Source organism: Podarcis filfolensis, assembly GCF_964270895.1.
Source record: "Podarcis filfolensis genome assembly, chromosome: 3".
NCBI classification, from domain to species: domain Eukaryota; kingdom Metazoa; phylum Chordata; class Lepidosauria; order Squamata; family Lacertidae; genus Podarcis; species Podarcis filfolensis.
Genome location: NC_139606.1, coordinates 37,449,916 through 37,467,432, shown reverse-complemented (window position 1 = coordinate 37,467,432; position 17,517 = coordinate 37,449,916). Strand labels below are relative to the sequence as shown.

Below are 17,517 nucleotides of genomic sequence, written 5' to 3'. Positions count from 1 at the left end.
GTGCATGTAACTTTTTAAATTAGCCATGGCTAATGAGCCCATATGGATACAATTTAAACCAAAAAGAAAGATGCCTTCTTATAGGATTTCCCTAAATACTTTTTCAAAATATATATTGAGGCTTTTTTGGACCTTTTTTTTTAGGTTCAACATATAGCTTCCTAGACTCTGTTCTTTGTACTACATATATTATGTTTCTAGAACTAGTATGCTTTTCAGGTATAAAAGCTGCTTCTGTATGTCACGAAATCTCAACATTTTAAGTAACTTGCATCTAGATGCGTGTCTGTCAGTCATGCATATGCATTTTTGTGATTTGCTATGGGAAGAGAATCCCAGAGTGGCAAAACTGTGAAATGCAATCATCACATGATTGTCTACAGATGGTTTGCAATTAAATTTCACATCCATGGTATTTAGATGTAAAGTGACCACAAATAAACTGATAAATGGATCATAATAAGAACTCAAATTCTTATTTTTAACAACGAAGTCCTTATCCCTTAGTGAGGACTTCTGGTATCAGAAGACTTGGAGCTTTGTAAGTTTAACTGCAAAGCCACAAGCTGGTGTGCTGCTTTTGAGCTGAGAAGCAATCTGTATTGAAGCAGTCCCTACTGTATAGCTAGAAAAACTCTAGCTATGCAGATTTCCCTTGATTTCCCTCATGCCTACTGGATGTGAGAAGGTCAGAATGGTTCTCCAACAATGAACGTATCTTAGATGTTGAGCACCAACACAATCTAGGCTCAACCTGCAATGATACTCTAACTGATGGAGCGCTCCAGACTGACAAACCAGCCAACTATCTTTCTGAACTCTTGGTCTGAAAGCAATTCATAGCATTCATGCTGGCATGCTTAAATGCCATCCCTTCAGCAGTCCTGTAGGGAAGATACACAAACACTCACTCCCACACATGCAGTTGCCCCATAGACTCTAGAGAGGTCAAGTAGGCGACCCATATCCTCCTGCACAGCTCCTTTTACATGACTTGCATAAAACCTTTATTGAACATTTCTTATTAGAGCTGCCAGGATGATTAGATGTATTTTATGTCCTTCAACTCCTCTTCAAACCATGTATCCATCAGTGTGGCCTACCTACAGCAAATAAATCCCACCAGGATCTGATCCCAGCCACTCTGTAATTTCCCTTCTTGGAGTTTATTTTCTCTTTGTGTGTTTTTTTATCTACCTTATTTTATTTCATTCCAGATTTTGCTATTATACACAGCTGGATAATGTGTTTTATGTGATTCCTATTTTGATTCTTGGGTACTAGTCACTGAACACAACAATAAAGATTTTATTTGACGTGAGAGTCATTCAGCTAGTGGCCTGAAATATGTGGGATGCAGATTCCCACTGGCATTGCTAGATAGGTGGTAAAACATATTCTGTATTGCACAATATATTGAGTATACTACATTAGGCACTATAGTACAGTGAACAAGAAAATCGCTTTGAATGCTTTGACTTCACATGCTCATCTGCATTGGATCTATGTCTGTAGTTACTGATATAGTAAGGAGGCCTATCTGTAACTGAAATTTGTGAATGCTTCTAGCACTTATTTGTGTTCAGAATTCTGTTAAGAAAGTCCTGCCAAAGATGTTTGTTTACTACACTATACAAATGTGAGAAAGTGTAAAGTATTCAGCAAGGCTCTCAGATGTATACATTTCTGAACATGAAAAGAAATCTGTCTGCATATAGGAAAAGGGATTTTTGGACCTCTCAGCAAGCTTAGGCTCTACACTGGAAATCAAGTTGGAAGCTTCCTCAAGTTTTAAAAGCACAAAATAAATAATACATGGGGCCAGTTAGGTCCTTATCAGGCAATGACCCAATTCCCATTGAAAAGGAGGAGAGTGCATCTCTTCTCTTTTGCATCTAATGCAGGGCCGTCTTTATCACATGCAGGGCCGTCTTTAGCATATGCGCCACCAGGGTGCAAAGATCCACCCCCAAATTTAAAATTGTTGAGCTTATTTTGGGAGGGTGGAAGCCAAAGTTGTTGACCATTTTTAAACAATGACGGAGTGGAAGAAACTGCTTTTCTTTCCTGACTCGTCGGGAAAATTTGACGCTATGGAGTAGCAGAGCAACAGAGGAGGGGGGCAGGGAATTTCGCTCCATTGATTTTCACTGCCACCAATCAAGAGAGACCAGTATACAGTAGGTATACATTTGGTGCCCCCCAGAATTCAGCGCCCAGGTGCCCTGCACCCCTTACACCCCTGGGTAAAGACGGCCCTGATCACATGTGACATGAGCATTCCATATGGAGGTGTGCATGCATGGGGGCCCAGTCCAAAGGATTATTCTCCCTCAAAACTTAGAAGTTTGTGGGGAAAGTATCTATCTTACTAAGTTTACTTGAGTATAGTCTTGTGAGTGGAGTGTGTGCATAACATGTTAAATTACACGTGCTGTGGAAAGGGGCATGCACCAACCCTGGGAATTTGTCTTGCCAATTTCAGTGATTCCATGCATAAGGGTAGGTACTGTGTGGCTCCATCAACCAAACTAGTGCAGCCAATAGAGATCATGAGAGTTGTAGCCCAATACCATCTGCAGGGTGGCCATGAGAATACCAACCCTGCCATACACCAGCTGAAAAAGCTATGAGAAAGGTAATCATCTTCCTACCTCAAAATCACATGATACTTTGATGATGTCTAACCACCCAATATCAATATATATCACATTATACAGTTGAAGCCAAGGAGTCACACAAATCCTTACAAAGTCAAATATATACATTGAAATGTTAGTATGGTTTAGCAGTAGAACATAGCCTAGGGAAATCAAGTGCTCAAACAAGGCAGTTTCTATTTACTTGGGATTGAATTAAACTCTGCTGCTTTAGAAGGTAAAGGTAAAGGACCCCTGACAGTTAAGTCCAGTCATGAACGACTCTGGAGTTGCGGCGCTCATCTCGCTTTACTGGCTGAGGGAGACGGCATTTGTCCGCAGACAGATTTTCCAGCATGACTAAGCCGCTTCTGGTGAAACCAGAGCAGCGCACGGAAACGCCGTTTACCTTCCCGCCGGAGCAGTACCTATTTACTTGCACTTTGACGTGCTTTAGAACTGCTAGGTTGGCAGGAGCTGGGACTGAGCAACAGGATCTCACCCTGTCACATGGATTAGAACCGCCAACCTTCCGATCGGCAAGTCCTAGGCTCAGTGGTTTACACCACAGCGCCACCCGCGTCCCCTTTAGAGACACACAATTAACTCGGGAAATTGTGAGATCTGTGCAATGGATCTAGTTTTAATATAGGGGTGGCTGCTCTATTATATCAAGGATGTGGCTATTCTCTGACCCTCCAGATATTGTTGGACTCCTACCTTTCACCAGCCCAAGGCAGCATAGACAATGGTTAAGGATGGTGGGAGTTATAGCCCACCAACATCTGGGAGACAAAAGGTTAACAACACCTTATGGGACTGCAGTAAGGTAAAGCATTGATTTCAGTATGAATTAAAGTTGCAATATAAAAGCAGCAACTCCAACAAAAGGGAAAAAATAGATAAATCTAATGGGTTGATTAAGAATTTGACAAAACAGTTATTTCAATACATTCTTTGTTTTTTATAAAAGAGTATAAATAATGAGTTGTATAATAATAACGAACATTCACTACATCAATACTTACATTAGCCAAATGAGCTAACTCTATCTCTAGAAAGGAATCGGATGTTTTGGGCTCAGGCCTTATGGTCACCACAATGATTTTGGAATTTACAACTGTATAATTTCTGAAAAAGAACAGTTAAAAAACACAACATTTATTAAAACCTCAATATGATGCAATCAAGCAAAGAGAGAATATGACTAGATGAGAATTTAAATTAATATCCCTACATGCCATTTATTGTAAATACAATTCCCCCTGTTCTTAGACCTGGTGAAGAATTAAAGAAAGCCCTCGTGCTGATCCAAGAGCCATTCCTTAAGTATGATTCATTGATTAAAGAGACAGATTGACAACACAAACCTTCAGGCAGGTCTTTAAATGGCTGTAAATTCATTTATCTCAAGGTGAACTCAGTAGGCTTGTTTTACACAAAACAAAACATATTTCTTGCAAAGTTCTGGCCTGGCTGTTTTGCTGACTGCTAACTGAAAAAGTTAAGATGGATGACAGCAATGAGTTTCCTCAGAATCAATTTTTCTTATCTATAACCAGAGAGACTTAAAACCCATTTCATTCCATATATGAATGAACAACGAGATCGTTCGAAAGATACCCAAGGGTTTCAATTCACAGATCACTTACGCTGGTGAGGCCCCATTGTTTTCCTCTGGGATTCTCATTTATGAGGCCAGGAGGACTTGACCTCATGCCCACCAAAATCATGTGGAGAGTTTATATCAGTTTCTCGGTCCTCAGATTGGTCCCCCAGGTGACAATCATCAAACTACTTCCACCAAAACAGCCTCATTTGTTTTAAAGGTATTCTTGCGTAAAATGTATTTTGATGACAGCAGCCTTAATAAGCTGTCCTGTTTTAAAGAAGCATTGCCTCGCATTTTGGCCCTTTGTCATTTTCTTTCCAGTTGATTCTGAAGGGTGTTTTGAGGCAGAAGCTACTCAGGGTCACCACTTCAGATATCAGTGGTGAAGGGTGGGAGCAAAAAGTATTGCCGTTGTGGGATGCAAGCTTACAAAAAAGCCCCAAAAACCCATCACCAAAGAAAAATGTAATGTAATGGGTTCAATCCAGATCTGCTCTTCCACGAACAAAAGGGTTCAGATCCAATGGGGGGGGTGGTAAGAGGGGGAACTGGCAAAGAAAGCTTCCTTTTCCTTCTGTCTGTAGGAGAATACATTTAGTAGAATTCCACTTCAGGGGGCTCTAACGCTAATTATTTTGATACAGATGGTACTGTAATTTTTCTTATCTGTATTTTGGTGTTCTAAACCACCCAACCATTATGTTAGCAATTTGCCATTGTTTCATTACTTATTTCTGAATGTGGTGCAAAGAACTGTTTTACAGCTTTTGGCCCTCTCCCGTTTGTCCCCCCCCCCTTACACTGCCAGCGCATACCTGCAAATTGAGAAACACTGGGGGGTGGGGGAAGCATTTTTATGTGGCTGCATATATACAGTTGCACAGTCCCTTTGTGGAGTGTTTGCCTAATGCACAGAAGCGCATACATGGATGCCAGGGTTGCTTGTTTCATTTATTTATTTATTTTGCAGCGTTTCATCAATGTAAAAGTGAGTAAATGTAAGAAGAGGGAGAGAAATTGCAAACAGAACTGTTCATGGTTCGATTCTAGAAGCAACGTTAGAAACTCTCGGAAGTACTCTGACTATGTTATCCATGTGAAGGCTCAATGAGGGGAAAAATGGATTTTTGGCTTATGCCTTTGGCCCTGAGCCCCAGATGACATGTGGCTTGCCCTGGTGTCTGTGCCTTACAATGGACATTTAAGACAGGGGGAGCCTACTCAGCTACACTCACCTACTCCTAACTAAAGTACTCTGTTGTCTGTGCTGGTTATTTCAAAAATTAGCACAGCATTTCCCACAAAACCTATTACAATGCAGTGCATATCATGATATACTGCGTGTCTGAAAGCAGTACATACATCAAGTATCAGTTCCTGCAGGATGACGGGGTACAGTTATCCCCTTCATCTCCTGCTTATATTTTCATGCAAAGTCCAAAATTCCTTTATTCATGGCTGTATAAGTTTGTATAGTAGCACTGAAACATTCATCTGTCCTATATTTTACTAAACCTTTAAAAGGAGACAGGAATGTGCAGCTCCTACTTAAATCATCAGTTGGACCGATGATGTTTCCTACTTTGGCAACATTCACAGATTAATTACCCCCACTCCCCCCTAATTTTTCCATCTGACAAATATTTAGCAAATCCCTTCACCAGCTGGAAAATTTTCTGTTATGTCTGAGATGGATAAAAGATGCAGGAGAAATTGGGGTTTAAGATGCAAAGCTAAACAGAAGGGAAAAAACCCATTTTGAAGGAAGTGGTAAAATCTTACAAAAATGAACAACAATAATAATAATAATAAACACAGCAACTCAGTCCAGAGACTCATTGCGGGGGTAGGTGCTCTTTGGAGCTTCCTGCCCTTCAAGATCTTCTCCATTCATTTTAGTCAAAGAGGGACAGCATATGCCATGTTATGTTAATGGAATGAATGACATGCTGCAGCATTTGGTTTTTGCTTTTCTCTTTTAAAAGCCCTTATATTTCCAGTTCACATTTCTGCTACCGTGCAATGAAGCACTCCTACTGCATGTACTTATTGCAGACAATCAACGGCTGAGAAACGCAAGACAAAATCTACTAAGCACAGGAATATATTTTAATATTCTCTCTCTGCAGAATCACTGGGAATAAATATCGTGGTTATCCGACTCTGAACGAGTTTCCTCTCTTTTCAACAACACTGTAAATTAGTGTTCTATACTCCCTTGAGAAAGTCAAACATCTGTAGTAAAGACATTTTTAATGGTAAAAGGCATATTGTCAATGCCATATGCAGAGGCAGTTGTGAAACAACCATTCGTATTATGAAGTGCTGCACCTAAATCTCTGTGTGCTGGAAGTGACTTGGAAAGTGACTCAAAAGCATGCAATAAATAGCAGAGCGCAAAAGCAGATTGGATTACAATACATACATATCCCCCCTTATATATATCACGCTGGGCATAAAATGGTTCGATTAGCTTTTCAAGCATTCCATCAGTTTTGTTCCATTTCCATCAACGGAGCTGCTTATGTTCCATGTCAAACCTCATGACTGAGTACAGTTATCTAACTGAGCCCACTTTGAATCTCACATTATTATGAATCTAGCCCCTTCATCATTGTACTTAATGTATGAAACCCAGTCGTGCTGAGTCTCAGACTGTTTTTAAATAAAGACCGGCGTTTCAGTTATTCTGGAAGAGTTTATGTTTAATGAGCCTCCACTTATTGTTTATGAGTTTGTGAAACGCCTGAAGACACTTCTGGCATGAAACTTATGTTAAACAGGAAGAAAGCCTATACTGATTGCGAAAACGGAACCTGTGAGATCAGCGATGCAGTGATAGGTACAAATTGTGCCATGCTTCAGTATTACCAAAATTCCTCTAAATTTGTCTTGTTGAAGAGAAATGCACAGAGGTGTGAGGAAGGGCCTCCCAACTGGCAAGACAGAAAAGTGTTTGATAATATCTAATTCCATAGTTCTGCATGTAGGGAAACTATCAATTAAAGTCAGGGAAGTCTTTTTTCCACAGGAAAGGAGATGGAGGGCAGAGGTTATGGCTCAGTGAGGGCTAAATAAAGGGAGCATATCACATTGATTTCAAGCTTCAAATCCAGGACAGCCTCTAATCGAATTTCTAAATAGAATTGTGCTTCTGAAAGCAGTCGTGATGGTGAAGGACTTATCTATATTCAAAACATGTGTATGCTGCCTTATTTTAGAATTATGGGCAGTTTACAAAAATGAACAAAACACTAAACAATAGCAGTACAAAGTTCAAAAAGAAAGATCAGATAAAAGTGCAATTAAAAGTTGCAGAGTTTATGTATTTTTTGTCAGCATTGGGGGAAATCCAAACCACCTATGGCTCCTTTTTTCATTTATGGGCCAAGTAGGTAATTTTGCTCAGTACCCAAGGCCTGCCTTCTTCCTCCTCACCTGCTGCTGCTGCTGCCTTCTCCTGCATTGCCACAGAAGCTCCCTCGTCTCCATCTCAGCTCACTCCACTTCCTTTAGATCAGAGGTGGGGAACCTCCAGCCAGGGAGCCAAATGGGAGTTCCTTGGGAGTCTAAGGTGGCCCACGATACCATTTTCCCTAAACCATGTCCATCTGTCAACCAGCCGATTGTGCACCACTTGTGCAGCATTCAAGGGACTTTTCCTCAAGGTAGTTGGTCTTTCCAAAGGTATCTTTCCCCCCTCCTTTTTCATCAGAATGGGAGGAAGATCTGTCCTTCAAAGGACAGCTTTCCTCTCCTCCCCTCCCAATTGGGACTTCAAAGCATAGTATCAGCTGATTGACAAGGGGGAAGCCCCACCCACCTGTCAAATTTGGCCCACCAACAGGTGAGGAGATAAGGATCTGACCCACTGGTCAGAAAAGATCCCCCATTCCTGCTTTAGATGGTCCAGTGTCTTCTGCATCTCCATGTTTCTTTTACCCCTTCCTTAGAATTTCTCTAACTCTCAAACTAGGGCTGATCCCAGAGAGGAGTGGAGAAGCAGGCAGGACAGAGTTCAGCTGGTGAGATGGGAGGGCAGGAAAATAATCTGATCTAGGCCCCAGGCCAAGTTGTCCATCCCTACTCTACTGAGGGGGAAAGTCTTGTACTGCATAAAAACCCATGGCAATTGCCGTCAGTTTTCAACTCAATACATCCCAGATGCATATTTTTGAAGTAATATAAATCATGCTGTCTCCTAGTCACAACACATACCTTAAGGTGGGTAAAATCAGTTCTAAATTTTTGTATAGTACTGCTCCAAGCACAAATACGGTGGATTCATCTAGATCTAAAATGAAAGTGGGGAAGAGAGGGAAAACAATGTGTACGTTAAATTTCTTGCCTTTCCAACATAGTCAGCATATAAAGGGTATTTATCATTGTGGAAGAAGTACTATCTTTAAAGAAATCATCATTGCAATGTGAAATATATTTCCAAGTATGCTGTCATAAAAATGTAATATGATATTTTAGGGTGCGGGAAGGGAAAGGTCTCTACAATTGGAACATCTCACAAGATTTAAAGCACTCAGAAGGCTGGCTGTTTTGTGAGATTCATCACTGGCCGCTAAACCGTACCAGCATTTCATGATATATTCTGCCCTGATTATGAAAGATCCATAGGAGTTATTTTTAGAGGACTTCCCCCACTCCCTTTAACACTGAAGAGGACAGACTTCCACAGCAGCAATTGGGCTATTGTATTCTAATTCTGAAATATCAAACCAATGCATATTGCCTTAGGAAAGTCACTGTAGGAGTTCTACACTACACTAACGCCCACCCCCGAATGGAAGGTGTTTCACACATTATGCAACAAGAAACCTGGTTTTGGCACAAAGGGTGTACTCAACAGGAAGCCACAGTGAATCTCAGTTGCCTGTCAAGTATACCTGCATGATGCCAATATTTATTTGTATTCATACTACACATTTTTAGATGCATGCGCTATACTCCTAGCAATGTAAGGTAAGTCTGTGTGTGGAAAAGGGAAAACCATGGGTCTCATAAGAGCCTCTCTCCTCACCCCCTGTCCTCCCAGCTGTCCCTCATTTATGTAATGTATGTACAGTGTACCTTGGTTCTCGAATGGCTTGGCTCCCGAACAAATTGGCTCCCGAACGCTGCAAACCCAGAAGTAAGTGTTCTGGTTTGCAAACGTTTTTTGGAAGCTGAATATCCAACGTGGTTTCCGCTTGAGTGCAGGAAGCTCCTGCAGCCAATTGGAAGCTGCGCCTTGGTTTTCGAACACTTTCGGGAGTCGAACGGCCTTCTGAAATGGATTAACTTTGAGAATAATGATCTCTGTGTACTTTAAAATGGGAGGTTATTACAAAGCTTCTGTAAAGTGATAGGCCCAACCTCTGTCTTCTCCTAAGCGCTCTTTTAGTTTTTACCTGTTGACATAGGGGTGAAGATGTTTTTTGGAATGACAACCCTATCTTCTGAGTTTCGTGCCCAGTCGACCATTCCTTTCCTTCCTTTCATGGGGAAATTGATGTCTGTGAGGACAGATGCCGCAGGAAGCTTCTGAATGCTGGCCACTATTAAGAAAAAGAATAAAAGAAGGGGGAGGGGAATCAAAAGAACACTTGCTTTAACCTTCACGGCAGTAGCACTGAGAAAAGATCACACTAGTAAATTTTGACTATGAGGAAAAAGGGGTTAATAAAAAGTTTTAGAGGGTTATATTTCAAATAATAATTAAAAATAATGTGTGCAGTGTACATGTTTACTCTGAAGTGAGCACCATCAAATGCAATGGGACGGACTCACAGGTAAGTGTGCATAGCATTGCAGCCTTATAAGGATATGAACCACGAACAAGACAAGCTTATACGTGACTAATAGTCTGTGGATGGATGTTGTGGCCTTGATTCTCTCGCTTGTCAGCCAGGTTCAATATCTTAGCAGGGATTATTCTCTCTGTTGGCTCCTGCCCTGAAACTCACATGGAAGGACATAGCGGAGCTCTGTCTTCAGAGCATATTCTGAACTGATTAAAAATGACAGAACTAGGGAGAGGATGTTGCGAATTGCTTGGGGAGATATAACTTCTGGAACCAGGCTAATGAAGCAATAACAATGCCGATATCCCTTGCACAGGCCTAATAAGATTTGAAAACAAGCCCCATTAAGTAGATTGACATATTAGCAGTCTGTAGTCTTTTTCTGCACAAAGCAAAAAAACCAGCAACCAGCAGCTCACAAGCCATTTCCCATTACTCCTCACTGTGAAATGTAATTATTACTGTTTTATTACTCTCTTGCACAGCACATTTGGTGAGCGAAGTTCCATGGAAACTTTTTTTTAAATTTACCTTCACAACGACCCTTTGAGGCAGGTAACTGATATGTCCAATTTACAAATGGGGAAGTGAGAAACTGATGGATTGTTAATTGCCCAAAATTATTATTTATTCTTATTTATACAGCACCAGCATGGAGTTATGCAGAGTACATTCATGGCACAGTGGGAGATAACTTTGAGGTTTCCCCTCCCCAACTCCACTGGCTCACTGATAATAGTTGTAGGATTTATCATTATCATTATTATTTTGCTGAATAGAGAGGCCCGCTAGGTGCCTACTTTGATCTCTTTTCAGTGCCAGGCACATCATGTTTGGTTTGTCACGCTTTGTAAAACTGATATTAATGTAGTTTCATTATCTAGTATTTTAAACCTGCTTTTGGCAGTGCAGTGGTACCTCGGGTTAAGAACTTAATTTGTTCTGGAGGTCTGTTCTTAACCTGAAACTGTTCTTAACCTGAAGGACCACTTTAGCTAATGGGGCCTCCCGCTGCCGCCGTGCCGCCAGAGCACGATTTCTGTTCTCATCCTGAGGCAAAGTTCTTAACCCGAGGTACTATTTCTGGGTTAGCAGAGTCTGTAACCTGAAGCGTCTGTAACCTGAGGTACCACTGTACTATATAGTTTTTGGAACTGCTTAATGCTGTTGTCATATTTGGTGGTGACGGTGGTGGCTTTTGTTGTTTTTCTCTTACTAGCTTTACATCAGGCAGAGGGGCTGGGTGATTCGGCTTGGGTGGAGCAGGGTTCAATCAGCCGAGACCAACAAAGTGTTTTGTCTGTACTTCCTTCTTCTGCCCCAGCAAGGCTGTGGGCGCGATGGAAGCCCCGCTACTCCACAAAGCACTCCAAGGCAGGAGGATAAAAGTAAAAAAAAAAAACTTTTAAAACTAAAATAAACTTTTAAAATAACAATTTTACTTATTTTTAATTACAGTGCAATTTTACGCCTGCTTATATGCTGGTATAAATCCCAAACGGCCTCTACAGCGGATGGAAGTTGCTTAAAGTTAATCAAAAGATGAACTTTAAATTAATTTTAAGCAGAATTTCCAACCAGCTTATCAAGGCAACAGCAGTGCAGGTGCTTTCCTGGGCAACACCATCCAGAATGCCTTGCTCTGAGTCCCAGAGTGATGCAGACAGGAGAAGTGGCAGCAGTGGTGTAGCGTGGGGGGTGCAGGGGGGCCCGGCCGCACCGGGCGCAACATCTGGGGGTTAGGGTTAGGGGGCACAAATCCACGGGTTAGGGGGCGCAAATTACTTGCCTTGCCCCGGGTGCTGACAACCCACGCTACGCCACTGAGTGGCAGAGCTACCACCCAGCTCAGGTGGGCTAATATCTTGCACCAGCCCCACTAATATTGATTTCCTTTACCTCTGCCTCCTCTGTGAAACTCTGACTGCTATTCCAAGCCAGTTGCACTGCCCAAAAGCTAGTAAGAGCACCACTGTGTCACCAGTTTTCTTTCTATTGGCCAACAGCAGGAATTGGAAGCAGAACTGCACCTCAGCAAAACAAAACAAAACAAAACCCGAAAAAATGAAGCAAAAAGCCCCAAGGCCTCTCTGACAGCTCATGCATATAATAATAATTTAATAATTTATTATTTATGCCCCGCCCTTCTGGCTGGGTTTCCCAGCCAGTCACTTGCAACCATCCTTGGCTTCAATGATTCAAGCCTCCTACAAGCACTTTTCCCATATAGTCCTTGCAAACTCAAATGCCTCTTCATGTGGAAAGGCTAAGACCCCTTCACATCCCCCCACCCCCACCCCCCATCAAAAGCAGTGAAAAACAGGATTCTCAACTCACATGGCATTCAAATTATCTGTTCATCCGTACAACCCTTAACCTTGCTCGACACACACAAACAGAACTGACACCAGCACCCACAGTCCTAAGAACCTTCACTTGCCCAACCCAGAAATTGTCTTACTCCATCTGTATCCAATCTCTCAGTAGAGACAGCTTTCTTTATTACAAAATTAATTCTGTTTGGTGAGCAAGCAGCTGTGCAGTTGCATCAGTTGAGCTCTTGATATGGTTTGCTAAGAGAGCGAAGGTGTGCATTTAACATGTATCATCATTAGATATAAGTGAAAGTAGAATGCACCCTTTAATCCTCCCCCCCCAAAAAAAAAACCTAGCCAGGCTGAAAAGGCATAATTCAACAGGGCAGATGGAAGGGTGGGGAAAGAGCGTGTTGTCACACAGAGATAGGAGGGTGGTCAAGGTCTATGAAGGCACCAGTAAAAGTGTTTTAGCTGCATTATTTCTTTTACAAGGTGCTTTCCCCTCATACCTCTGCAGCCAGGTGACCCAAACCAGGTTCCCAAGACTGAATACAACAACAAACTAGTTAGTGTAAAGTGTAAGGTGATATTTATGAAACAACTTCAATACATTCAATACAACGTCAACACATTCTTTATATTCTGGGTTTGCTAATCCCCAACAAGCTGTGGTTAGTAAACCTGGTCAGGTATGGATGTACAAATGAAACAGAGTTGAGGTAAACAAATTATAGTTTAGCATTCCACCGGAACCTGGAAATTCTATTGAATGGGGAACTTTATGTAGTAACTATATTTAGGATGTACTAAAGCAGTGGTGTAGCGTGGGTTGTCAGCACCCGGGGCAAGGCAAGTAATTTGCGCCCCCTAACCCGTGGATTTGCGCCCCCTAACCCATGGATTTGCCCTAACCCCAGATGTTGCGCCCGGTGCGGCCGGCCCCCCCTGCACCCCCCACGCTACGCCACTGTACTAAAGTCCTGAACACAACTTACCAGTGAGTAAGTTCTATTGAACACTGGGGTCTTTCTTCTGAGAAAACATGCATAGGATTGTGCTGTTAAATTTGCAAAACCCAGCATGCTATTACAGTAAAATCAAACACGTAAACACATACCGGCACGCCATAGTTCCAAATGCAAATATGGAATATTAGTTTTTAATGAGAGTGCTCATCCACTTATCTGTTATCATTGTGACAAGAGTGGAAAATAGCACAATTAATAGCAGGCCCGAGCTGAAAAGGGTAAGCTGAAATTTTGTTTACTCACCCCCTCCATTTTAAAAAAAATAATAATGCCTTTGTTATATAGAAATCACTGTTATTGTGGCTTTAACAATCTGAGCATGATACCATGGCAACATTGCCTATTTCAAGTAAGATTCAGGCTACTTCTAAGCCTCCGACAGTCCTATGTACCATTATTCACATTCATACAGATGATAAACAATCTGCTCAGAGCCCCATTTCTAATGCGAGCCAGAGCGATAATTGTTTTTTTGCACACCGCTTTTTCTAATCATTTTACAAGAAGGCTAATAGAGTTCATGCCATTTGTACACAGGCAATGATGTGCATAAGCAATTTACTACAAGTGCCCCAGAGAGGGGCAAAAGAGAGACAACAGGGACACCTTTAAAAGCAGTCACAACAGAAAAATTATGGTACAGCACCTCTCATAAGCCGATTTCATTTTAAAGGAAATTGTAATTCAAATAGAGGCAAGGATTCAAATTAAGGTATCAGTTCTACAGATCTTGTTCTACACTGCTTGACAACTGGCTCTCAATCTCAAATTAACCCGGTTATGTATTATAGCATCACTTTAGAAAGGCTACATTTAAGGCTCTTTCAAGCTTTTATTGTGTGAGAGTACTGTGGAAAGTCAAATTCCAATAGGTAGCACTTTATCACATCAATCCCAGCCTCTTCTGCATTTCAGAAAACAATTGCATGCTTCCGGGGGGGCGGGGGCATTCAGTACAGCCAGGCTCCCACTGACTGAATGGTAGGTACCCAGACATCAGTGTTCAGGGCTCAGACTTTACCTTTCAAAAGACTGGCATCATGTAAGCAGACTGATCCATCAGAGCCAGTTGGATTCAGGGTTCTACTCTATTACCTGATCAGGGCAGTGGAGGCACATAGCTTTTAAGACCAAACAGTAGCACCAGCAGAAAACCAGAGATAATTTACTCCATAAGAACTGGGGAGCAGTGGTTGGAAGCAGCTTATGGCATGTATTAAAGGGATGAACTAGACATTTATTGATTTTATAACATATTCCTGCATTGGCAAAACAGTGTATGTTTAAAGGGGGAAACTGGACAAGATTCATATTTCACACGGGGTAAGATCAGCACAAGTTTTCCCTAGCTCCTAAATAAAGATTTAACTAGTCTTCATTATTTATGCTAGAACAGAAGTAATGGGTTTGTTCTGCATATACAAAACAGACAAATCACTTTGCATTAAGGGTTTACAATAAGCAGTTATGCAAGAATGCCTATATAAATGAGAGACATAAAACAGCTAAATATGGTATATTTAATTAAAATGTTAGTTATTTCAGATCTGCTGCATGTTCTTGTCTCAAATTAGGGGATTTAGACTATCCGTTAGTGTGTAGGCTAAAACAAAAATTGGGTGTGATTATATTATCCAGATTTGGTATCTTGTTACCTAACTCCACAAGGAACAACGGAAAATGTTGGAGAAGATTATCATACCTGGAATATAGTTCAATTCAACCGAACAAATAAATAAGTAAATAAGTGTCCTATGAATCATACCTTCAGGGAACAACAGTCTGAAATGTTTCTTTTTATCTATTAAATTAAAAATAATAAAGTGTCTTGCAGCACTTTATAGACTAATTTATTATGGAATAACATTTTGTGGATGAGGTGTATTCCTCAGTTGGCAAGTATGTGTGTTTGCATTACACATGCACGCACACACACACACACACACACACACACACGGTGGGTGGATTGTAAATAAATGTCTCAAGATGCAAAAAACCACAGCTTTAATTGAAGTTAAAGTTTAACTGAAGTTTAAAATGTATGCAATACCGGCCAACTGAAAACAATACTTCATGCACCTGATAAAGTAGGCTCTAACCCATAAAAGCTTTTGTCATAATAAATCAGGGCTGGTCCAAGACATTTGTTGCAAACCCTTCTTTGCAGGGCAGGGAGACACAATATTTGAGTTCAGATGCTCCCTTTGTTTGAAATACCTCTCTCTTCTCCCCTCCCACATTCCCTGAGCAACTGGGCTCTGCAATACATTTTCAAGGACTGGAGGAAAAGAGTACAGAGGGCAAAATTAAATCTGCCACATAACTCCTAAGACAGAGTTGCATTTGTGAAACACAAATTTATTTTTAATTATATCATGTTGCCTACTGGTGAGAGAGTGATGGGGCTGTGTCCTCTGAAGGCCAATTCACACAAACACTGAGCTAATGATGGCCTCTTTAAAATGAACTTTTAATTGCATAGGGACAACTTTTCTTCAAATTCTGTGTGCTGTGGAACGCACTAAGGCTGCATCCTAAGTGCACATACTTGTATGTAAATCACGAAGGACTTCAAAATACTTCTGGGTTAATATGCTTAGGATCATATTGTGCTTCACACATGCCATAGACATGACTTAAAACAATGCCTGATTAAAATAGGATCTCTCTCTTTCTCTGTATGTACACAGCATGACATAGTAGAACACGTAAAGCACAAGACAATGTGTGTCTACTCAGAAGTAAGTTCTGTTGACTTCAATAAACCCTACTCCCAGGTAAGTGTGCACAGAATTGCATTTTTAGTCTTTTAAGGTGCCATAAGACTCTTCGTTGTTTTTACACAGATACCACCCTCTAGAAGTTTTGATTTCTGAGAGTATTTTTAATTTAGTGTGGATCCAACCTGTAGTAAAAGAGTAAAAAACTGTAGTACCGGATTAAATAAATAAATAAATAAATAAATGCAGTTTAATCCCGTTCTTCAAAATGTCCCTGGTTTGTCTCTCTCTCACCCACTCTATTGCTCATGTTGATGAGGCCTGTAGATCTGTAGGTCTGCCACACTCCAGAGAATCACCATTATTGCATATTATTATTATTATTATTATTATTATTATTATTATTATTATTATTCCTCTAAAAGTGTATTTCTTGAGTCATATTTTGCATGTACAATAGACAGCCATTTCAGAGACATAAAAAGATAAATCAGTGTATTTAAATTCTGCATCCCTCCATAGTATATGCTCACTTCTTTTATGGAATACAAACGATCAGTTCGTCCCAGTCACCCAGATGTCCAGAGAGCAAGATTCTTTGTGGCAGATAATCAAAGCACCAGATGGATAGACTAATGTGTAATATTCATAGGAAGGAGATGCCTTGTATTCATTAAATTATGCCCCGTCATGCTATCCTATTGGGACCTCAAATAATAATGCAGCACTAAACATTAAATTAAAACTAGGACAAAGTCTCACCAAAGCCAACAACAGAGTATCATTACCATGATTTGTGATGTTCAGAGCTGTGTGCCAATTATGTATCCAGAATGGTACATGTATCCAGAGGGAGGTCTCGGCAGACTTATTTATTAAATTAATATCCCATCCTTCCTTCTGAAGGACCCTCAACTCTGGGGCATCCAAAGAGTTGCTGAAGTATTAAAATAAAAATAAAAATGTCCAACCTCTCAACCTTAAAATTTTCTTTGGGGGGAGGCAGACCCTAAGGAGAACCCAAAACAGCACAATTAGGACTAGGCACAATCAGCATCCAAAGATGTTGGGAAAAGAAAACCCATGTGCTTGTTTGTGGTAGAGTCACAGAAACCCTTGAGGTGACACCACTGATCAACTACCACATTGGCAAGAGATACTAGTTGAGAAAAATAAGGAGTGCAGAGGGCTAAGAAGGAGAGTGGGAAGTCTAAAGTTCTTTCTCTGCATCTCTTTTGTTGATTGCTCAGTTTCTTTTCTTTTTTTTTGCCCTCCTCAGAGAGAAATGGAACAAAGTAACAAGTTGTTTGGCTATGCAAAGAGAGGGTGGAGTTATGGCCACCCTACATTGCAATCCACTGATAATACTGCAGAACAAATGGGGCTGAGGTTGGTTTGGATTCCC

At 40.9% G+C, this 17,517-nt stretch overlaps 1 protein-coding gene across 5 annotated transcripts in view; it reads right to left on the bottom strand.

Annotated features, from left to right (window-relative positions):
• ADGRB3 (adhesion G protein-coupled receptor B3) overlaps positions 1-17,517 on the bottom strand; it is a 437,944-nt gene that overhangs the window by 191,714 nt on the left and 228,713 nt on the right. For all 5 annotated transcript variants that reach the window (XM_083607031.1, XM_083607028.1, XM_083607027.1 and 2 more), the window contains 3 exons: positions 9,654-9,800; positions 8,470-8,545; positions 3,668-3,770 (listed from right to left, as the gene is read on the bottom strand). In XM_083607031.1, the coding sequence (XP_083463157.1) occupies positions 3,668-3,770; positions 8,470-8,545; positions 9,654-9,800 (326 nt within the window). The remainder of the gene's footprint in view (positions 1-3,667; positions 3,771-8,469; positions 8,546-9,653; positions 9,801-17,517) is intronic.